Source organism: Botryllus schlosseri, chromosome 2 (assembly GCF_051294905.1).
Source record: "Botryllus schlosseri isolate E-star chromosome 2, Bs_hap1, whole genome shotgun sequence".
NCBI lineage: Eukaryota > Metazoa > Chordata > Ascidiacea > Stolidobranchia > Styelidae > Botryllus > Botryllus schlosseri.
In genome coordinates, this window is record NC_137237.1 from 32,750,894 (window position 1) to 32,775,661 (window position 24,768).

General features: G+C 40.8%; 1 protein-coding gene and 1 long non-coding RNA gene across 3 annotated transcripts; both read right to left on the reverse strand.

Moving 5' to 3' along the window:
- Positions 1 to 8,572: 8,572 nt before the first annotated feature.
- On the reverse strand, positions 8,573 to 22,206 carry LOC145434479 (uncharacterized). Of its 2 annotated transcripts, none has more exons than XM_080311840.1 (4): positions 21,943 to 22,206; positions 15,148 to 15,253; positions 14,862 to 14,983; positions 8,573 to 9,291 (listed from the first exon to the last, which is right to left on the reverse strand). In XM_080311840.1, the coding sequence occupies exons 1-4, from the start codon at positions 22,069 to 22,071 to the stop codon at positions 9,073 to 9,075; spliced, it is 576 nt and encodes a 191-aa protein (XP_080167966.1). In that variant the 5' UTR covers positions 22,072 to 22,206; the 3' UTR covers positions 8,573 to 9,072. The 2 variants fall into 2 exon arrangements, with proteins under 2 accessions (XP_080167966.1, XP_080167965.1); XM_080311839.1 differs by having other exon boundaries at positions 14,862 to 15,064; positions 21,943 to 22,205.
- On the reverse strand, positions 16,264 to 21,933 carry LOC145434482 (uncharacterized). Its single transcript, XR_013913413.1, has 2 exons — positions 20,021 to 21,933; positions 16,264 to 19,962 (listed from the first exon to the last, which is right to left on the reverse strand). It is a non-coding gene; the product is annotated as an uncharacterized LOC145434482 (long non-coding RNA).
- Positions 22,207 to 24,768: the final 2,562 nt, after the last annotated feature.

The following is a 24,768-nucleotide window of genomic DNA, read 5'->3' on the forward strand; positions in this document are numbered from 1 at the left end:
AGTGACTGATTGTCTAGGCGTAACGGGTTTCGATTTATCGAAGGGCGAGCACAAACTTTACAAATTGCGCGGCTGTCGACCATGTAAAATCTCGGCAGGCGTTTTCCAGTCTATGCCCGGGTGCGGTGCACATCGGTACGTAGCGAGAAGTGTTTGGAGCGCGAAGTTGAGATCTTTTCCCCCGTCGCAATTTTTTATTAATCCAGCTTTTAAAGTCTGGACGAAACCCTCCGCTTCCCCGTTCGAGGCAGGGTGAAAAGACGGTGATACGATATGGCTGATTGCCAAATTAGAACAAAACGTATCGAATTCATTCGATGTGAAATGCGGCCCGCCATCCGTGACAATTGTTATGGGCAAGCCTTCGATAGAAAAGACTTCCCTCAAAGCGTTTACTACACACAAGGTTGCGGTAGATCCGACATTCATTACTTTAACGAAAGGATATTTCGAATGCGCATCGACGATGACAAGAAACATTTTATTTTTTATTGGACCTGCGAAATCCAAGTGAATTCGTTCAAAGCTTTCAGACGTTTTTGGCCATTCGCGATACTGACGATCAGGCGCTTTCATTACTTTACGGCAAGCGTCGCAACTCTTAACGAGATTTTCAATGTCGCAATTAATGGAAGGCCATGCGATGTAACGTCGAGCCATCTGCTTCATTTTCGCGATACCCCAATGTCCTTCGTGCAACAATGATAAGGCTCGCTCTCGAAGTGACTGCGGAATTACTACGCGCTGGAAACCATCGATATTGAGCATGACTATGTCTTCGTGCAGAGAAAGCGAATGTTTGCGAGTCGAAAACCAAGAAAAATCATCAATGTGCGTCTTTGGATTCCAATTACCATGAGTGACAGATAATTTCACTAGTTCCATGGTTTTGTCTTTCAGCGTCGCGTCGCGAATTTCATTGCGAGGTAACGGTAAGCCATCGAATGCCATATTAATAGCGTGAACGATCTCTGCGTTTTCACGCATTTCCAATTCGTCAAACTCAGGGTCTGGACCCTTTGGTAGGCGAGATAAACCGTCGGCGTTTCCGTGCTGATTAGTCGGTTTATAGCGAATGTCATATTGATAAGCCATGAGCGTTAGTGCCCATCGCTGTAAGCGTTGCGCTGTAATCACAGGAATTTTCTTGTCCGGCGAGAAAATAGCTAAAAGCGGTTTGTGGTCCGTCACGAGCGTAAATTTTCTACCATACAAAAATTGACGAAATTTAGTGACTCCGTAAATGATCGACAGAGCTTCCTTCTCTATTTGAGAGTAGGATTTTCGCGAATCGGAAAGCGTTTTCGATGCGTGCGCGATAGGTCTCTCTTCGCCATTGTGCTCAATTGAGAGGACAGCGCCGATTCCGAATTGAGAAGCATCCGTTGACAAAATGAGCTGCTTGTTTACATCATAATGAGCTAACTGCGTAGCGTCGATTACGCCGTTTTTGAGAATGCGAAAAGCTGCATCACAGTCCGTATTCCAAATAAATTCCGCGTCTATTTGAAGAAGACGGTACAAGGCAGCGGCTTTATTCGTGAAATTAGGAATAAACGCGCGATAATAATTGACTTTGCCCAGGAATGCCTGTAGCTGGCGAACATCCCGAGGTTTAGGCAACTGTTTGATTGCTTCAACGGATTTGTTAGACGGGTGTTTGCCATCCTTGTCAATTATGTGACCAAGATACTCGATACTACTTTTGAAAAATTCGCATTTCGCGAAGTTGACGGTGAAACCGTATTCGGTGAGGCGCTCAAAGAGCAGCGATAAGTTGCGAAAATGATCGCGTTCATCAATGCCAGTAACGATTATGTCATCGATAAAACTAGCAACACCGGGCAAGCCGGCGATCATGGCATCAATACAGCGTTGAAAATTTGCGGGACTAGATGCGACTCCGAAACACACGCGTCGATAACGGAAAAGACCGAATTGCGTGTTGATGACACACAAATTCTTCGCATCATCATCTAATTCTAGCTGAAAATAAGCATCGGCAAGATCAATTTTCGTGAAAATACAACCACCCTGTAACTTGTGAAGAATTTCATCCAAGGAGGGCAGGGGATGTTGATCTATCTGAATCTGTGGATTCAATGCTTTAAAGCCGCCACAAATGCGTACTGATCCATTAAACTTGGTGACGGCAACAATTGGTGCTGCCCAATCACTGTAATTGATTGGTTCGAGAATACCATGATTGACTAATCTATCCAATTCGGTTTGAACAGCGATTTGCCTTGCAAACGGCAAAGGGCGTGGCTTGTTAAATACGGGCTTGGCATTGGGTTTCAAGTGAATTGTCACCTTTGTCTTGGTGCATCGTCCTAATACATTAGAGAAAACGGAGGGAAATTTGGACTGAAAAGATACCAATTTGTCGTTCGAATCAGAAATGTCGATAGTATTACATGATTGCGATTTGACCATCTGCGAGGAAATTGCATCCAAAACAGACGTTCCCTTAGCGGTCATGGAGAAAGCATCGCTCCAATCGAGACCAAAACTGTTTTGCCCACGGTGTTCGTCGAGAACTACCAATTTTAAGCCAACTCGAACTTCGGAACCCACCTGCACTGTTACAGTGCAAATACCTTTCACTTTCAGTGGCTTGTCGCCATACGCTACGAAAGAGCAATGGTATGCTGAGAGTTTCGGAGAGCCCAAAGTTTTGTACCCAGTCAATCCCACCATGGCGGAGGGTGCACCAGTGTCCCACTGTGTCGGCAACGGAATGCCGTTGATGCTGGAGTTGATCCAGAGCTGGTTTATTACGCGTCGATATAGTTGATCGATGTCGAAGGAGAGGAGTGGCACTTAGCAGAAATTGACGGATGTGACCTGTTGCGTGATACTAGGTTTGGTTGACATGCACACAGGTTTGATATGACCTTTACGACCAGTAAGTGTTACGACACAGTCAAAACCAATGTGATTTTTACAACAACACAACTGCTCCCTTCAACACGCAAAGACGCTCTCCCTTCACTTCAACAAAGTAATGTAGTGTACGAATATAAATGCCACTGTGATTGTGGCTACGTGGGAAGAACGTCAAAACGTCTGCAGGAACGCATAAACCAACATGTCCCGAGATTCATCAGAACACGTGCTTCACGCTCAGTGAAAAGCTCACCCTTACCTCATCCGCTTAAGATTGATGCTGATCGATCAAAGGCCATCAATTCTGCCATCGGCAAACATTTGTTAGATAATGCGATTTGTGCGAATAATTATCGAGACGACCGATTTCGAATCGTTGGGCGAGGCCGTTCACAATTCCATTTGTGTGCCTTGGAGTCGACTTTTATCAAAATACACCAACCACAACTCTGTCAACAAAAGGAGTACGTGTACCACCTAAAAATAGTACATTGAACTATAGATAACTAACCTACGTAGGTTAGTTATCTATATAATTGAACGCTCGCTCATTCACGAAATTTCATGCTGGTGACGTCATATTTTGTGATACGATTGTTGATATACAATGTTCTTTCCATTTCTCTACTAGTTGCTGACGATTACCCCTGACGAGTGTCAGCCGAAAATATTCGGGTTCATTTCAATATGAATATACTATTCAATTGTATATTGAAGTTCTGTTCCTCCAAGAAGCTCTTTGATCTTGGTAGAATGACCAATCGATACAGGAGAATATGTATTTCCGTTGTGCAAAAGTACAATTTTCAGGCTTGACAAATTGCGTTTTTGGCAAACAAATATTTCGCACCAAGTCATGTTAATATTGATAGAATGACTGAGAATGACATAAGGGTTCTTCATAGTCAATTAGTTATTTATGCACAGTATAAAATTAGAAAAAAACACGATTTTCTTCCTACCAAGTGAAATATTTAAAGTTAAATACAGTAAGTTTGGGCGTTTTTAGGGGTGTGAATATCTTCTGACAATGAGCCAATCTGACAAAACTAATGTGATATTCGTAATCAGCAACCTCAAAAACCCCAGAAACGGCTCTCAGATGTTCTGCCTAAAAAATTTTTTTTTCATTTTGTTGACCAGTGTTATCAGCCAGTACAATAATAGTTTTCGGCTGGATCCGATTTTATATTATGAAGGTACAGTCGCTATATTGATACCATACTATATAAAATTGCCTAGTTGCTCTCACAATCATCGTAATCATCCCTCCTCTGTTAGTAAATCAAGTGGCGTAAATGAAGCCAGAAAATTTTCAAATCATTATTTAACAAATCCTTCCAGGTTCTGCTCATCTATGTTGACGCTCACCCTCTAGGCCAGTGGTCGGGAACCTTTTTCGACCGAAGAGCCATATTGGCCCAATAGTTTCAATTGTAACTCCGAAAGAGCCATACATGTCAATCAACTGTAACGTCACAATTGAGCATGCGTGACGTATGGTAGTACTAAATTAGTACTACTAATATATGGGATTCGTAGTGTTTGCCATATTTGTCTGCCCACACGCGTAGTTGGAGCCAAACATGGTCACTACTGCTGTACATACATGTGTGATACGGCAGTGCCTCAGATGTCGTCAGTGATGACTGAAGGAAAATTGTGAACCCTTCAATGGTTATTGGTATCTTCTATCGATGTTTATGAATGAATGGATTCTGAACATTTTTATTCCCCAAATCACGGAATTTTCATATCTCCTGTTCGAAAATGAAGCGCGAAAGGAGAGGTAAGACTCAGATGAGGCACAGGCGGGCCAAGCCTCACCTGTGATAGCGCAACTCATCGCCAATAGCTTAGAATTTATGATCACTGATATTAATGAAATGTAATTGACGCGCTGATTCTGAAAATCTAAGTATTGATCGACTTCTAAAATATTCGGCGTAACGTAACGTTGCGTTACAAACTCACATTTTTACGGCAGTGCTAAAAAGCTAATAACTAGGGCAAGTTTTTGTTGCAGTCAAATCTGCGGAAAGTTGCATTTATTTTTCACAAAAGTTGCAGTAAAAGTTTGCATTTATTTTTCACAAAAGTTGCACTAAAAAGTTGCATTTATGGACAAGTTCCTTGAAATTATTATGATATGAGACACTCGAATCGATCCGTATGCAAGGCACTGTAGCAAAACTCAGTGTTGGCGACTTCAACAAAATCAATAGCCTGAAGAGATTTACCAAGTGAAAAAGTATTTTTCGGGGCCTAGCTTGAATGTACGTCAAATCAGAAAGGACCTCAAATTTGAACGACAGGGTATTTAATCAAGCGATATATTCACATATAAGTGCCAAATATTTCTAGTAAAAAGTTAGTTGCAAGAAAAATCCAAAAAACTTTCAAAAAGTTGCATGAAAAATCAAAAAAAGTTGCATAAGGTTGCATGAGAAAAGTTGCAAAAAGTTGCAAAAAGTAGCAATGTAAGATTCCTCCAAACAGCTTAAAACACCATAGTACATAAGTATGTTGGAAGCTGCCTGAAGCTGTAAAAAAAGTTGCAAAAGTTGCAAAAACTTGCCCTACTGATAACTAATCGAGAAAAGGGATAGGTATAGCGTTGTTTTTAATTTTAATTTGTAATTGTGAATGTTACTTCAACGGCATTTTATTTCTCGGTGTAGATCAGGAAGACATTGTGTATGAGAAAACTTCATTGTCCTACAAGTGTCGCCATGTCTGTTATTCTCTTTCGTCAATCAAGGTAACCTGCAATCTAAGATTGCTAGGCGCGCGATGGTTGGTAGGTCGAATTCGCGTGTGGTGTTAGTCGCCGGTGCGACAGAAGCTTAAATTTGGGAATTTTGAAAAGAGGGCGGTGCGAGCCCCTAACCCTGCATACCCCACTGTCTTGACCTCTCAAATACGCATGTTTGTGCTGCCACGAGAATAATTATTCTCGCCACCATTAAAATTTACCAACAAGTTGCTGCAATATTGATAAATTGAGTAAAAAATAAAAAATTAGGAGCCATATCTTATACCCAAAAGAGCCATAGGTTCCTGACCACTGCTTTAGGCTGTGTCGTACATGCATGTATGTCACCGATGCGGAAATGTTTAGCAGCTAGTCGGTACTTTGATCAACGTGCATCGTCAAAAGTTTTTCACATCCTAGCAGAGGTGGTCAAAGTAGTCAAGAAAGCTTCTCAAGTAGAAGTAGAAGTAGCGACGAAAAAGATCTACTCAAGTACGAGTAGAAGTACTTCTTCCATAAGCATCCTAAAACTACTTGAAGGAGAAGTAGAATTGACTGACTTTAAATCTACTCAAGTAAGTAAGTAGTTGTGAAAACGATCGTAATTCGTTCGCATGGATTGTCAAAATATAGAATGTAAACATTCTATAGTCAAAAGCTGCAAATTAAGCTATGCGAAAGGTGCAGATCTTGATTCGTTTTGATGCATACCAGGAGGCATCCCCTTTTCGACAGCATAAGCATTCGTCCGAATCATGAAATGAGAATTATAGCATTGATATGGAAATGCGATACTAATCCTCTGTTTACTCGAATAGCCCGTTTTAGAAAATACCATGGTATGACGACCTACCCCATATTATAAGGTCCGTAGTTTGGTCGAAGAGCGATACGGAGAAATTGTATCGGATGCGGTATACACACTTTGTGCGATTAGTAAACGTTAATAAAAATTTGATGGATCGTGAAAATGCCATATTGTGTAGCTTTATTTCCGGAAATTGAAGGCATTTCTACACTTGCTCTTATACTTCAACATGCATGTCCTCCAGAAAAAAAGAATGGAAACTAATTAGAACTCAAAGTATGATACTGGGAATTGAAAGAGAAATATGAATACTACTTCTAAAAGCGGAAAATGTATTTCATGTCTTTGGCCCAGAAAATTTCAAATGTGGTATGCTAGAAAAGGTCTAAAGCTAAAAAAAATCATCAAAGTCCACTTTTCCAGAATAGGACACGCCATTACGATACGATAGGTAAACGCTTGATTGCGAAACATCAGATTCAAACGTTATGATGGGCGATATATCTGCTGCGATGAAATATTTTATATGGGCAATAATGCGGTGTGAACGGAACCACGAGACCCGCTACCTAAATTATATTCACCGATATTTTCGTGAAATCATATTGGTCACTCCATAGCCACTGTGCGCTAAGCGCGACGAAAATTCTGGGCTTTACTCAACTTTTATGAAAATTAAATGTTGATACTCCGTGATAACAGCCCCGAAATTACTCAGGATATCTTCCTGTTTGGAGGAGCAAACTACTTCTACTTGACAAACTGAAAATAGCGAAAAGTAAGTATGTAGATGACAAAATATTACAAAGTATCAAGCAGAAGTAGAGGGGTAATTAGATCTACTTGAGTAAGTACCCAAGCAGCGGAAAACTACTTGAGTACTTGAAAAAAGTAGAAGTACCTCGTTGCCGACCACCTCTGCATCCTAGTATGCAGCACTGCCTCGATATGCTCACGAATTCAACTAAAACTCAAACAACTAGGTAAAATACGTGAAATATTACGCCATCAGGGTCGATTGCAGCACTCCACCGCAGTCGACATAACGCAATCCGGTACCTCCGCTCAAGCATATCCCCCGACGGACTGATTTCGCCGGGAACCGATGTTATAGCGTTAAGGGGCGTGGCAGTTTCCAATCATTGTATATATATCATTGGTCCACACCATAGGACACTATGAACACACTGTCTGTCAATATGCGTCACACTATCTAAGCTTTGCCTATCGACTGTATTCAGGAGTGGAACATAGGTATTGAATCTAATGCGAGCTCTGCGGTGATGCTGTACAGTATTGGATTCTCATTTGATCTGCGAAAGATTTCTTCGCGAATCGTCTGGTGGGCCGTTTCCGACCCGCTGGTGATGGATGATGACTACGAAAATGCAGGGATCGTTAAATCATGTTCATGTCACACGAATAAGACTATTTATGACCGAAATAACGGTTCGCACCAGCAGGTTGCACAATGCACATCCGGTGATTTCCATCCTTTTATGGTCTCGATTCCATTTCCAATTTGAAAATGTTCCTTGGCCCAAGTCAAAATTTTGTAAGCTGATTACTAAAAAAAGGCAGCACCTTTGCACCGACTTACTCATGGCCTATTTTGGAAGCTGATTACGATCAACATCTTTCCATTCCTCAGAATAAAGGCCAACGACCATCAGGTTCAGAACCATTGTTGTTGACTAAAGCATCCATACGGTGGGTTTACCATACGTCCTCCTTTAGGAGGATTTGTCCTCCTTTTCCAGGTTTTGGAAAATGTCCTCCGAGGACGCCTAAATGTCATCCTTTTTGAAATTTTGTCCTCTTTTTTGAGAATTTTGATTAAATATAGGGCAAAATTCGACTAAAATACAGTAAATCAACACTCAAGTAACGCTCCAGTGGCTATTTCGGGAGCTGAGCAGGAAAGTTGACCCTTTTTTAGTCAACCGACCACAAAGTGGGAAAAATTTACCATTTTTCAAGATTGTCCTCCGGTATTCTAAATTTTAAAATTTTAAAAAAGTGTCCCCCTTTCCCGCTTCCGAAATATGGTAAACCCACCATACGGCCTTGAACGACTCTAGGAATATACCGTTATCTTATCATGGCGATTACAATTAGACTTACATACAATTGAACAGTTTATTCATATTGATATGAACCCGGATATTTTTGACTGACACTCGTCAGGGGTAAACGTCAGTAACTAGTAGAGAATGGAAAAGGACATCGTATATCAACAATCGTATCACAAAATATGACGTCACCAGCATGAAATTCTGAATACGAGAGCGTCCAATGTACTATTTTTAGACGTTACACGAACTCTTTCACACACACTTTCATTTATGTGCCTTGGATTTGACTTTTATTAAAATACACCAGCCAAGGCTGTGTCCACGTCCAAATTAAAATCTAAATCTGATACTAATTCCAATGAGTTCTTCAATTCAATTTTTCCCATACAAATCTAAATCCACGCACACCTTTGCTATATTATTGTAAAATCATCGTGGGAAACCGACTAGAGCTTGCGCGTTGACTTGGTATAGGTAACGGAAATCAATGAGCCACACAGCTGTGTTTCAAAATACATTTTAAAAACAGGAGTTATATTCCTCTGCTATAATATCTTTCGCATCACATGAATCTTGATTAATCCGTCATGAATATTGACTGTACCGAATCCCAGATATCTTGCGACATTCAAAGCATCGACGGAGGTTTCTGGAACGCAGTAGAGCACGGTATCGTAACCAGAGGATTTTGCTTTTGCAAGGCCTTGCTCAAGCAGTTCGACGCCGATAGTCTTGAAATCTTTGTCGGTACACACGGCCGTCCTCTTAAGCAAAATATTACGACAGTAGTCTGCAGTCAAGATCACATACTTTTATAATCATACAAATAATTCTCATGTAGCGATAATTGGGTTTAAAAATATATATAATGATACAAAATCTCGAGTCGGCGCTTGGGATGTCAAACCGATATCTTATCTTACCAACATCACACATACGCATTGAGCAGGCTATATGTGTTCCAAACTGGTTAGTGGTTATGCAACGCACCAAGTAGTAAGAAAGGTAGAGGCATGCTATACAATACATGCATAGCATGCCAATAACAAAAATGACTCTGATAGCACTTCCGCACAATTGAAGCCAATAATATCAATTAAAATGAACATAAATTGCTTTACATAAGTCTGGCCAGTATGTCGTGGTGACTATTTATTGGGAGATTCGGTAATTTTGTATTGAATGTTGTTGCTACCACAAGTCGATAGACGCCGAGTGGCTACCAGATGTATTACTGTAATCACAGGTATGCAGTTGTGCACAGAGGTGGTCAAAGTAGTCAAGAAGGCTACTCAAGTAGAAGTAGAAGTAGCGACGAAAAAATCTACTCAAGTACGAGTAGAAGTACTTCTTCTTCTTCCATAAGCAACCCAAGACTACTTCAAGTAGAAGTAGAATTGACTGACTTTAAATCTACTCAAGTAAGTAAGTAGTTGTGAAAACGATCCTAATTCGTTCACAGGGATTGTCAAAAGCTGCAAATTGAGCTACGCGAAAGGTGCCGAGCTTGATTCATATTGATACATATCAGGAGGTATCCAACTTTCGACAGCATCCGTGCGCATCATGGGATGAAAATGATAGTATTGATATGGAAATGGTATACTAATCCTCTGTTTTCACGAACAGCACGTTTTAGAAAATATCATGGTATGGCGCCCTCCCCCATATTATATGACCCGTAGTTTAGTCGAAGAACAATACGGGGAAGTTATATAGGATACGGTGTAAACACTTTGCGCGATTAGTAGACGGTAATAAAAAATATGGTGGACCGTAAAAATGCCATATTGTGTAGCTTTATTTCCGGAAATTAAAAGCATTGCTACACTTGCTTTTAGAGTTCAACATGTATGTTATCCGGACAAAGAACTGATATTAATTAGAACTCAAAGTATATGATACTGAGAATTGAAAGTGAAATATAAATACTACTTATAAAAGCGGAACATGTATTTCATCTCTTTAGTCCAGAAAGTTTCAAAGGTGGTATGCAGCACCGTAACTGCCGCACCCCAAACCCCCCAATTGGGGGGGGGGGGGCGAGCTCGAAGGGGGCCCAAAATTATTTCGTGAATTAGCATAAATCATAGAGAATTTTTTGAAAATTTATGCATCTTTTTTTCGCGCTGCGCGCGAATTCAAGTAGCCATTTATCTTTATTATTGGGTATTGGGCCATTACCGCGCCACGACCCACCAAGACATACAATCAAGTTTTAGGCCATATAACATGCGACTCCAAGAAGTGTGCCAGAACGATCAGCAGCGAGAAAACCTTGGCCGAAAAGGTCTATGCCCTAGGTCTATGCTGACCGAAGAATTCGTTATATATACAAAATACACATAGGTTTAATTGTCCATAGGCGCCTAAATGACTGGCGCCGAATGTTCCTGTCTTTGCAATCTGAACCTCACAAGACAAATACCATCCAGCTGGGAAAAAATTTATGTCAGTGAAGAAATACCAATTTGAAATCGTGTGCGTCTCTTAGTTTAGAAGCCTACGTTTGGGCGATTCTACATTTGTTGATATAGCAGACTGGAAGTCACGAAATAACATCATGTAACGAAGTCATATCAACGGGTCCGCCCGCCCGAAGATGTTTAATTATTATTTACGGGCCCTCCCGTTTTCAGTACACTTCACTCAGCTCTACCGGTAAATCTAATTACGTGAGTAGAGAGGACAATAAATTGATAGCATTATATATATGCAATCGCCGATCTGATTGACCGATTTTATCATAAATTATCGAAAATTTTCGCGCTTCGCGCTGGCTCACAATACAGTACGGATGATTTCGTGACAAACGCGAACAACGTGATGGGGGGTCGTTTATTCACCCTATGGGAGCCCAAGACCCACATTTGTGGGGGCCTGACGAGGTGCTGTTTCGTTCCTACCAACGGGTATACGCCTGAAGATGTTTAAATATTATTGAGTGGTCCTACCTTTTCAAACACACCTCACTCAGCTCTACCCGCAAATCTGATTTCGTGAGCAGAGAGAAGATAAAAAATGATAACAATATATGCAATTCCCCATCATACTGACCGATTCAATCATGAATTCTAAAAATTTTCCGCGCTTAGCGCGCTTAGGCGACAAAAGCTGATTCACTAAACCAACTCCCAATGAATATGATAAATAGCGGTAAACAGTGTATCGACGGAGGGGGGTTTGGTTCGGTCTATAACCCTATGGGGGAGCCCAAGACCAAAGTTTTTTTTGGGGGGGGCTGACGAAGTGCTGTTACGGCCCTGGTGGTATGCTAGAACAGCTCTAAAACTAAAAAAAGGTCAGAGTCCACTTTTTCGGATTAGGACACGCCATGGACATGCTATATTACGATCTGAAAAGTAAATGCTAGATTGCGAAACATCAGTTTCAAACGTTATGATGAGCCATATATATACTGTGATGAAATATTTCATATGGGCGAAAGGCGACAATGTGGCGTGAACGGAACCACGCCAACCCGTTTCCTAAATTATATTCATCGATACTATCGTGAAATTATAGTGGTTACTCCGTATCCACTGTGCGCGAAGCGAGACAAAAATTCTGGGCTTTACTCAACTGTTATGAAAATTAAATGTTGATACTCAGTGAAAACAGCCCCGAAAACCTCCTGCAACCTTCCTGATTGGATGATTGAACTACTTCTACTTGACAAACTGAAAATAGCGAAAAGTAAGTAAGTAGATCACAAAATAACACGAAGTAGAAGTAGCGAAAATCAGATGTACATGAGTAAGTACCAGAAGAAGAGGAAAACTACTTGAGTACTTCGAAAAAGTAGAAATACTTCGTTACTGACCACCTCTGGTTGTGCAGTGTGCAGGGGACGTATACACAATTACACATACACGTATACACGCCGGAAAGTACGGCAACAGCCAAAATTAGCAGCTTCACTACCACGTCATTTGATAACTAAGTTTTCCTGTGAAAAATACAATGATATGCACAGTGCACACCTAGATATCCAGATATAGATTGTTATGTTCGTGCATTTACGTTCGGTGTCGTAGAACTCTTTCTTTCTATAGGATTAGTAATTTCAGCCAATCATTATTTCCTCGTGTGTCATGCTTGTATTTATACCCTGTGTTCTGTTGTCTCGTGGTCTTTCATTTAACTGAACTCTGGATCGTGTCGCTGCCGTTAAGTTATTCTGCTGTTATTATATACTGATTTCATATTGCAACCTCGTCGTATTGAGTTATTGTTCAAACAAGATCTAGAACATAACAATTGGTGTCAGAAGTGGGATTCGAACCCACGCCTCCATTCGGAACTAGCAGGGATGGTGTGAGCGTGAGGTTCACGTACGCGTTCTGTGTGTGAACCTCAGAAATTTAGAGGTTCACGTTCACAAACGAACCTTGGTAGGTTCCGCACTGTGAACGTTTTTCATGTAGCCTATTACAATTTTTCACGTCATTATAACATCTTTGTTTTATATTCTTTGCATTTCAACTTTGGACCTCTCTATGCAAGGCGCTGGCAGCATAAAAATATCAATACTAAACGAGCATGCACCTTGCTCGACTCGAGTCACTTCGAGAAAATGACTTGACTTGACTCGTCGCCTCAGAAATATGGATTAACTCGTGACTCGAAGCGAAATGTCCGAGTAAATTTCAAGTCGTCAAGAAATCAGTGTCAACTACGTCAGTCTCCACACCCTTATATGATCTATGTAAGCAAACAACCATTTAACGATCGGTCAGCCTGATTTTTATCAGCCCCTATCGCTAAGTCTCAAATTAGTTGACCACAAACATACAGTGATTATGGCATATGTTGTCGTAGACTAGTAGTATTCCATCTATAGCAGTGTCTTTCTGCTCAGTGCTAAACTTAACGAAACTATTTCATAATTACAATAGGACCGATATAGTAGTTTATATATTTATATTACTCGATAACCATTGGTGCAGGCTATTGTATTGATGTGGTGGAGGATTATGTATTGCATCACATCAATTTGTTCTGAGGTTTCATTTTCAATTACCTATTCGGCGGACAGTGACTGACGTGGCCTACTTGTATGTTAGGGTTAACATACGTCCTTTCAAGAGAATTTGTCCTCTTTTTGCCGTTTTTTTTAAAGTGTCCTCGGATGAAGCCCAAATGTCCTCTTTTTTGCCATTCTGTCCTCTTTTTTGAGAATGTTGTTTAAATATAGGGTAAAATCGAGTGAGATACAGGAAACCAGCAATGAAGTAACACTCCGGCGGCTACTTCGAGATCTGAGCCGGAAAGTTGACCTTTTTTTTAGTCAACCATTAGTTACCATTTTTTCAGGATTTTCCTCCGGTATTGCAAGTTTGAAAATTCTGAAAAAGTGTCCTCTTTTCAGATTTCCAAAATATGGTGAACCTAATGTACCTAGTGAGCCATACAACGCCCCATTAAAGGTGTAATAACGCTTTATTCGTCTCTCGATTCATAATTATAGTAAATCAATCCGTACTTCAATCATCTTGCAAAATGAATTGGCTGGAATCATGGCCCGAACTTTGAAAATTCGACATGACTTTGTGACTTAACTCGAGTCACCTTCAAAAATCGAGTGACTTGACTTGACTCGAGTCAAAATGTGCAATGACTCGAATTGACTTGTGGTACTACTCGAAGGTAGTGACTTGATCCCCGCAACACTGGTAGGTAGCCAACGAATGATGCTTATTCAACCAATCATTGAATTGATATAAGGAATACGTCGTTGTCTAATGTTAAAAAATCCAGCAGGCGTACGGGATCCATCTTGATTTGATAAGTTTATTGATTCATGAGAGCCAAATACGTGCCTGTAATAACTTGTTTATGGAATAATATTGGTAGCAAGTAAAGAAATCCGCTTTACACCCTGCTCAATATCGATGTAGCAAAAGTCGGACGCCGAATACATTGTCTGGTCTGGCCTCGACCTTTAAGGCGTAAGCTTATATTCCTTTGCAAGTCCTCGTCGAAATTGTTGGCAAGCTGAGGAAGATACATTTGGTGAAGTTCGAAAAGAACAGTACGTCAGCATTGTGGCATAATGCGGCCTGAGTTGTCGCTAGGTATCGTGTACAATGTATATTTATCTATCACTTCACAGACATGTAGGGTTGGAGTTGGTAATATGACGTTAAGTGACGTCACAAGGTTCACGTTTGCGTTCACACAGAACCCTTCAAGAAGGTTCGCGTTCACACTAACCTGAACCTTTTCGGGGTTCGCACCATCCCTAAATCCCTGACATGGAGGCCCGTGGATTAGGAATCATGAATGGTATACTTAGATTTCAGTTAATACCCTGATTAGGCAACTATCTTACCGTAATTTCAACGCAAGAGCCTTTATATTCGTCTGACGCAATTATCGAGCGATTTTTCGGGCCGAGAGCGTAAGAACCGACAATTTCATTCTTGTTTTTAGATTCCGCCACCCAAAATCCACCTGTAAAGGCACCTTCACACGCTTCCCAGTCCCATAAGTCTTTATTATGGCTCATGATACGCAGTCGGAATATGATGAAAACTGTGTTGTCGGGGTAATTAGTCAGCTGGTTTGTGAATTTATTGATGTAGCAAATCCATAAAGATTGATATAGGCCTACTCACCAACAAATACCATCAACGCGTTATTGAGGATGTGGATTACGACAAATGAGAGAACTCCTCCTTGTGCTAACGCAAAGCCGATGAGGGACATGAAACCCAAGAAGGCCTGAAAATTCAACATATATTTTAGAAAGATCTGGTACCATTCCAAATCGCGGTACGTAATCCGATCAAAGGGCTTCTCCACATGTTGTACAGCAGGGGTCAGAAACTTTTTATACTCCGCGGAACGATTTCAAAATGATCCTTTTATCGCGGGTCGGTCTTTTAATATTCAAGGAAATGAAATTTGCCACTATCGAATTACTTATTCATAGCGGGTTTCTGCAGACTGAATTAACTCAGCTTTCCGTCATCATTATCTAATCAAATATGATATCTATAACATAGTGTAGCATTCTAGTTGTGTTGAGATGGTATTGCTCAGTGAACCAGGGGCCGGGAACCTATGGCTCGCGAGCCATATATGGCTTTTTGATGATGTGATATGACTATTTGAAAAATTTTCTATTGTGCAGTGAATTCAAATCTTATTCATAGATTTGTTGTACAATTTCACAATTGCCCAAGTCATTATCCTTTATCCTTGTGGTAGCAGAGACAAGTTCATGTGAGGTCAAGTTAGAGGCGTATCCACACTACACAGGGGTTTCAGGAGGCTAAGAACAGCCTCCTTCATTTTCAAATTTCTGAAAATTAGGACCAATATTGCCTGCTGATAATTGCTCATTTATTGGTTCAATATGATCATTTTTTTTACCTATAATAGGTCAAATACGGTACGTTATTTAGGGGCCTACAACAGACAAATCTTATCCGTGGAGCTCGGTACAAAGTTTGTGTTGCAAAACAATATCGCTGTCGCGGCGGCGAGCAATATCACTCACGATCTCGTCGAACCCAACATTCGATGCCTTGAAATCTAGGATTGCACAGTATGCGTTGATTGGTCAGAGAATCAACGCAGATTTAAAAAGTCCACATTGTATACCTGATGATAGACCTGAAATGAACTTCTTTGGAACTTCCCAACAACAAATTCACTTTACAAACTGATATCTGATATTTCTCGCTTCCGATGAATCTTGCGCGTTTTGGAAAACGATTGGCAAATAACTCAATTTTCCACAGAAAAGGAGAAAAATAGGATCGTCGCATTATTCGGTATAAGCACACAGCGCGCGTCTAATTACGAATGAGCGTTCATGCTGAGATATATTACGGATGGAAACAAGGATTCGAAAGTGAGGAGTATTTGATCCTAGAAGGGAAGTGTTCGAACTTCCGAAACTTACCCCTGCCTAAGTCACGGCCAGTAACACACATGGTTTGATCAAAAAGTTTTTGTTCATTTATGTATAATTGATCATCGCCACTGTTTAATACCCCCCTCTACACTGTAATTTAGTACACTTTTGGTTTTATTTCAATACAGGAGGTTAATAACTGTGCGGCTAGGGTGGTGTTTCAAAGGTTTTCTGATATTTGAGCATGCGACACTTGAACATGTGACGTTACAACTCAAACTCAAACCGGACCCTAAAACTAACCATATTGGTACCCTAACCCAGGGCTATCTAGATATCCCTGCCCAATCCTCGACCTAACTTTGACCCACGTGCATAAATGTCACCTGCTATTGTGTTGCATGCTCATATGTCCAGGGAATGTTTCAGCACCACCATTGGTATTCATTTCAGGAAATGGTGGTTTAACTGTGAAACAACCCTAGATTGCACACAGCACAGCACACACTCTCTATTTTACAAGTTATTCGATATCTGTACTTCATATTCATGAGATTTACAGTGAAAAATGGATGATTATGCCATCAAGGTTGGCACACATGATGAATTTCACAGTACAATTAGATGTAAACGATTTGAATGATTACATCAATGACCATGCGAGATTGTTGCCGATCGGGAATGCGTATACCAGTGGTTCTCAAACTGGGGGGCGCGAAGCTGCGGTCAACTGAAAAAAGTTTACCTCCAATTCATACTTGTTACTCTGTATATAGTCCGAATTTCATATTTGAGAATTATCTCATCAGCAGTCATAACCTTCCATGCCATGAAAACATCCGTTGGGGTTGCTAGCATTCTGTTTGCATTTTGTGATATTACAATAAGGGGGGCGTGAAAGTTTGAGAACCACTGGCGTATACCGTAAAACCTGCTATTCTTTCAGAAATTCAATAGCGCGATTAATTCGAATTGTTATTTTATATACTTCCGGGGCCTACGATATTCGTATCGTAGGCTCCGATACTTCACTACGTAACATACTGGTAGTAGTGTATTACGAAGTGGAGCCATATTGGCCAAATAAAAACTAGTTCATAAAAATGTCGATAAATATCCGACCCATACTGCAAGCAAGTCGCCTAATGTGTCGTTGAAAAGAGGAGATCGTTATCTAACCCAGTGGTTCTCAACCGCCGGTCCGTGACGACTTTCCAGCCGGTCCGCCAGGTATGTTACAACTTTATACCTTAATTTCAAGATGCAATATCTTGAGGGCTTTTCCATTGATAAAATAAATATAACACCAATTTTTAAACTGATTCAGAACTACATGAAAAAATAGGTCTGGAAACATGTTCGATTTGACTTGTAGTTCAAGCCGTGTCATTTGACGACATGCGAGCGACAAGTACGAGCTGAGTCGCTAAACCGCGCAATTCGCGCGGTCATTCGTTTTCGATTCATTCATTTTGTGAAGAACCGTAGCTGCCGCACCCCGAACCCCCAATTGGAGCGGGGCCGAGCTTGAAGGGATCCCCAAAATTATTTTGTGAATGAACATAAATTATACAGTATCATTTGAAATTTTATTCAACCTTTGTCGATTTTTTCCCGCTTTGCGCGATTTATGTGGCTAAATGTGTTGATTATTGGGTGCCCTTCCTACAAGAAATACGCATGATTTATAAAAATAGGCATTTCGGCGTCAGCCATCACAGCGCCGCGACGCGCCAACACATAATGCAGTTCAGGCTAACATGGAACTCCAAAAAGTGTGCCAAAAATTCGTCATCGAGGAAACCTTGGCCTAAAACGACTGCTCTTTGTTGACCGTAAACTTCTATATGTACGTATATGTATATTGTCGATAGGTTCATAGACGGCTGACTCCTAATCTCACTGCACTGGCAATCTGTACCCCACTGGACAAATGCCATATACTAAAGAGAAAAATTATTTGCCAGTGAAGATATAACTATTTGGAATCGTGTGCGTTTTTTACTTTAGTACGCTTGGGTGATTTCAATATCTACTCATTAAATAACAGACAGTAGGTCTGGAAATAATGACATGCAATGAGGTAATTACTTCAACAGTCCCACCCGAATATGCCTAATTACTAATTACGTGCCTGCATTTTCTAAGGCGACACCTCACTCAACTCTACCGGAAAGTCGGATAATTCTTAAAGTATAAAAAATTTATAGCAATATATATGCAATTACCAATATTATTGACCGATTCAGTCATGAATTATGGAAAATATTCGCGCTTCGCGCGATTACCTTGCATCAACTCTATGCCTACACTAAGTAAAATGATTGTGCTCACAAATACACGTGAAAACATTCACCCAACTGTGATGTTTGGGGGGCGAAGTCCCCCAAAGTTTGCTTCATCACCCTGTGGGGACCCAAGACCAACGTTTTTGGACGGGTGGGCTGACGAAGTGCTTTTTCGGCCCCGATTTTGTGGACGGTCAGCTATAGCTGTTGCCAGGTGTTTTCGCGCGGCGCATTGTATTCGTAATAGTAGCCAGAGTAGCCCAAGTCTGGTGATAGTGGGCAATGAGCATGGTAACACGACAAAGGGCTTGGTTCGACTCCAAAACGTCTTTTCTCTCGATATTGCCGAAGAGAAGAATATTATTCGAGTTAGCGTGCCCGGTAAAATCCATGACCTTCGGCGCGAAAGGCTGTAAACGACTCTCGGCGGTAGCACGTTTATTTGGGCAACGCAAGGATGCTTTCATGATCATAATTAATTACGATAAAACACCGCAAAATGTCACTCTTTAGCACCATATAATTGCAAACAACGGTTGCATACTTCACGTTTGAGGTTGATTTCAATTTTTGAAGGTCCACCGGCACGACAAATATTTTTGGAAATTTGACCGGTCTGCGAGGTGAAAAAGGTTGAGAACCACTGGTCTGATTACGCAATCGTACGGTAGATGCGAGAGAGGGCGTCTGGGTTCACGTCTTGTAAACACGAGAAATAGTTTTGAGTTAGCTAGACTCGTTGTATCAGAATGTTATAAAATCTGAACCTACTTTCGATCATATTTATTTTGTGAATATTCATTACGCTATTGTTCTGGCTAAATGTACCCTGTTCAGCTCACTAAAGCGATTACTCCTTACTATCCCGCAGCCAACGACTAAACCAAATGAACGAACGAATATGAACTTTATTACCGAAGCCGCACCTTTCTGTAGAAATAGTTATTGGTCATATTGACCACAAATTCCAAAATCTTCAGCGAAAAAAAAAACTCGAGGAAAGCCGTAGCAGGCGAATGGACAGGGTTTCATCGTGTTGCACGTTCATTTGGCTTTGTGAATGCTATCTTTGGCGTCTCTTCAGGGACAGTCTTTGTCCAAAGAAATGCCCTTTCAGGTGTCCTAGTTTTTTGTACTTTTTTGAATTCGATTTTGATAGCAATTGGAATTCGTTACAGGATCAGAACTCGCCTCTGTTTGAAGGGGTGTTGCTGCAGTAGTAGAAGACTCTGTATCCGAAACTGAACTATCGGCAACCACATCTTAAGTTCGAACATGTACTATAAAGAAATTATTACAAATTTTTATCGATTCAAGTATTTATTTGCTACTACTTACCATTTTCATCCGGTAGATCTTCATCTTCCTCTAGAGCAGCGTCCTCTTCTTTATCGGGCCAAATGTCTTCGTCCACATCATCTCTCAGTATCATTCTCATAACCTCATCAAATGGCACTACCCTATCTCTATCCATACCTAAAACCTTCGATCTCTCAAACGAGTCAAAAATAACTAAGTGGTAGGGGAGATGTGGTACCGATGGATCAAAAATCGGAAAATGATCGCTGGCCCTAAAATGTTCAGCCGAAAACAACAGATCTTTTGCTGGCTCAGCACTTTGATACAAGCTCTACCTATCGCGCACATATACATGAATATCCGTCTTTTCAAAAAATATTTATGGGCGTTCAAAATTTGTTGCTCGAACGTGTCATCGGTCCCCACCCGGTGGGTCCAATGACACACGACCCGGGGACCTATGACACATATACCCTAAAAAACTCAAATGTAACTACTTTTCTTGCTCAGTATTATAATCTAAGCTACAGCAAGCCAAAGAAGAATGTTTTGTCGCACATGTCAAAAAATAGAATAAATATTAACTCAAATGTTGTCATAAAATCGCGTCTCGATTTAGGCTCGGACCTATAAATTTGAGGGTACATACATATTGTCCGAAAATCGACAGTGTGACTTCCAAATACCTCGTTATAGCGGTAAAACATCATATGCAATTATTACATAAAGATTTTCTGTACGTAGACATGTTTCATTTGTTTCATGATTAGTATGCATGATTATTTTGCTTGATTTGGCTATTGTATCATCGGTCCCCACCCTACGAATTTTATACATGAATCGAAAAAAAGTCCACTCAAGGAAAGTACTGGGTGGGTGATAGGTGTCATTATATAGCCTGATACAAGTCCTACACTTCACAATAAAAATGATTGCTGTTTTGTTCGTGTTGAAGGTTACAAAGAAAAATGTATATGTCGATCTAAATTTAGCTTACACCCCCTAAAACAAAAATCATCTGTGAGAGACCCCATTGCTCGCGCACGTCGAATTTTTTTGTATGTGAGGAAAGATTTTGCCAGAATACAATTGTAGACAAGTTCACGGAGTGTAATCATAGAATTATCATAGAGAATTTTCAAAGTATTTTCGGTCCCAGTGATCCATCGGTACCACATCTCCCCTACCTAAGTCAGATACCAACTTCTAAATTGGGTATGTTTAGACTAGAGAGTATGAACTGAGAGAGGGGAAAAGTATTGCGGAAAAGATATTATGGCATCACTGGAACCCTGTGTGAGTGAAAACAACTTTCCAGCCTGCATACAAATTGAGATATACTTGAAAAAAGTGACCCATATCAGATATGATACGCAAACTTCGTAAGGGTTGAAAACTGACGCACCTAAAAATCATAATAAAAACTAAGAATACCAATGGCTATAATAAAAATAAGGGAACTGATGACGACATTGATGATCATTTAAAATAAGGAACTGAATGAGAATAAAAATCATAATTCATGGCACATTAAGCTGATTTCACATTTACTAGATTCAAGTCACTATAGATCGTGTATTCGGGATTTGAATCACGACCTATTTATATTCAGACAACCATCCTGCCGATAACTGCCAGTGCTCCAGCAATATATTGTGCTCATCTTGTTGTGGTATGCAACCGCTTGAGACAGCTGCTGTCGTAAATAATCTGGTAATATAGACCGATTTCACCGAATATGCGCAGCACAATCGTACTAGTAGAGACAGTATTTCCAATACTGATCTAAACTTTACTAGTATAATCTATTGAAACCTCTTTCGATAAGGGTTTTTGTACTGCGGTAAAGTGAAATCATATCATCATATTATCTGCATGAAGTAACATACCGGTAATATAAGGCGACGATGCCCATCACCTTCGCACTGAAGAAAACCGAATAATCTAATTGATTGCAGTACCTGCACAGCCCAATGCGAAGCTATCATCCAAAGCAGCTTACGTCTCATCGGGTTGAATTGCGGCATAATCATGGCGCGGATCGCAGGTAAGTCCGACATGCAGACTTCACGAACCCTGTATTCATCCATAGTTATTACCTCCCCTTCGTAGTAGCCCTGCGCACTCGTATCTACACGCGGTACATCCTAATGAACACGGCCAATCGGCTATCATGTGTGCAAACGGTACATAGCCTACCTCTCGCCCTCTATAAGGCATAGTAAGCTTTTGGTCGTGTGACTATAGTCATGTTTTCTCGAAGCAAACACAAAATGTGTAGAGTATTGATTTAAGAAAAATATGGCGCCGATTCATGTAAACTTAATAATAGGACATAGGAGATCACGATAAATTGTAGTCCAGTGGTTCCTAAACCGTTAGTCCTTGGACCACAGTAACTTTTTGGTGTAGACGACAGATCTATATCTGTAATATCACACAGTAAATTCCGGAAAAGTTCATTAGCACAGTTCGTTCGATTTACTATTCAACGTTATAAATTTATTGTAGTAAAAATCCATCGATAAATCGAATCCCCCCGTCAGGTTGAAAGTGTTTGTCGCGACTGATCATCGGCAATTATTGTACTGTCTAGTGCAGGGGTGGGCAAACTACGGCCCGCAGGCCGCATGCGGCCCTCCACACCGTTCTGTGCGGCCCGCGAGAGTCTAAAGAAACTTATTAAAAATATTGATAAAATGCGTACTAAAAATCTAATTAATGCTGGGACTTGGTTAAACTGTTTCTTAGTATATTTCACCATGATAATTCTTAGGTAGTGGTTGCCAAACTGGAGGCGCACTCCCCTTGGGGAGGTAAAAGCATTTGAAGGTGGGCGCGAAGCTGAGCTCAAACGAAAACAATTTTCGCGCTTCGCACGATCTACATCCATTCATATTTGTTGCTCTGTATTTCTAGTCTGGATTTCATATTTAAAAATCTCTCATCCACAGTCGTAACCTTCCATGCCACATAACTATCCGTTAGGTTTGCTAGCATCCTGGTTGCGTTTTGTGGTATGACGATAAGGGTGTGCGAACTCTTTTACCCTCATAAGGGGGTGGGGTGGCGTGTCTTAAAAGTACGATATCATCAAAGCAATGTTTAGATTGTTTTAAATAAGCAAATATATTATCTCCTTGTCCTCACCATATAATCAAATACCAATGTTGCGTTTTGGTTTATAATGCCAGTTTTATATAGTGCGGCCCGCGAATGGATTCAGACATTGAATGCGGCCCGCGAGCTCAAAAGTTTGCCCACCCCTGGTCTAGTGAGACGCGTTACTTCACCTAAACGCGTCTAGCGCGAACAATTCATGATTAAATCGGTCAATATGATCGGGAATTGTATAGATGTTGCTCTCAATTTTTTTATCCTCCCTACTCACGTAATCAGATTTCCCGGTAGATCTGAATGAGGTGTCTTGGAAACTGTAGGGCCCGTAAATAAACAATAAACATATTCAGGCGGAATAATAACTTTATTGTATGATATTGTTTCGTGAACTCCTGTCTGCTATGTCAAAGGATATTGAAATCGCTCAAACGTATAGCCTACTAAACTAAAAGAGGGACAGGATTTCCAATTGGTATTTCCTCACCGGCAATAAAATTTTCCTTGCTAGTTGGCATCTGTCTTGTCGGGTTCAGATTGCCAGAACAGGAACATTCGGAGCCAGCCTTTTAGGCGCCTATGGACATGGACAATAAAACATATAGGCCTATGTATATATATCGAAGTTTTCGGTCGACATAAGGGCAGTTGTTTTCGGCCAAAGTTTTCTCGCCGCCGATCGTGCTGGCACACTTCTTGGAGTTGCATGTTACATGGCATAAAACTGTATATGTCCTTTGTGTGTCGTGCTGTGGTAATGGCCGACATACCCATCTGTACAAAACATCCCTATTTATTGTTGGTACCCGATAACCCAGATATTCGGCAACATTCAGTCGCGCGCAGAGCGAAATTTTTTTATCAAGTTGCAAAATTTCCAAAAAACTCTATAATTTATGCTAATTTACGAAATAATCTTGGGCCTCCTTCGAGCTTGGGCTCCCCTCAATTGGGGGGTTTGGGGTGCGGCAGTTACGGTCCTGCATACACAAGATGAGCTACAGTTCCATTGTTTTATCTACATCAGGGGTGTCAAACTCAAATTACGTCGCGGGCCGGATTCAAACCTTCAAATCGCTCGCGGGCCACACCAGTCCACTGATTCCAAAATTTTACCTCAAGTCTTCGCTTTTCACATTAATGCATTATTATTATGCATACATATATAATTATAATTCATCATCATCATAATCATTGGTTTACTAGCAACTTTATCAGTTCAATGCACCACGAAAATGCGATACAATGAAAGGATAGGAAGGGGTCGAAGCGACTTGGAGTAGCCTAGTCTATGGAACCAGACACCCACCTTGGCCTAGGCGATGTAAAGAGGAGGCATGCACAGTTGCGCACTGAATGAAAAGTAAAAGAAGATAATATAGAAATAGCAAACGACAAAAATGGGGTGGCATATCATGGAAGGCGAGATCGATAGGTCAGGTCGTGGTCCGGTAATCTTGAGAATGGACTAGTATTCATTTAGTAGTACTTGCTCGTATTTCGACTTGAATGTGGACATGCTCGTCGACTGACGGAAGGCCGTCGGGATACTGTTCCACAGGTCCGGCATATTTTTTCGGTCTATCATATGATATTTGGACGACGTGGACGCGCGTATGTTGTAGCCTACTCGTGAGCTTTTGATTCCGAGGTAAAGAAGTCATTGAAAT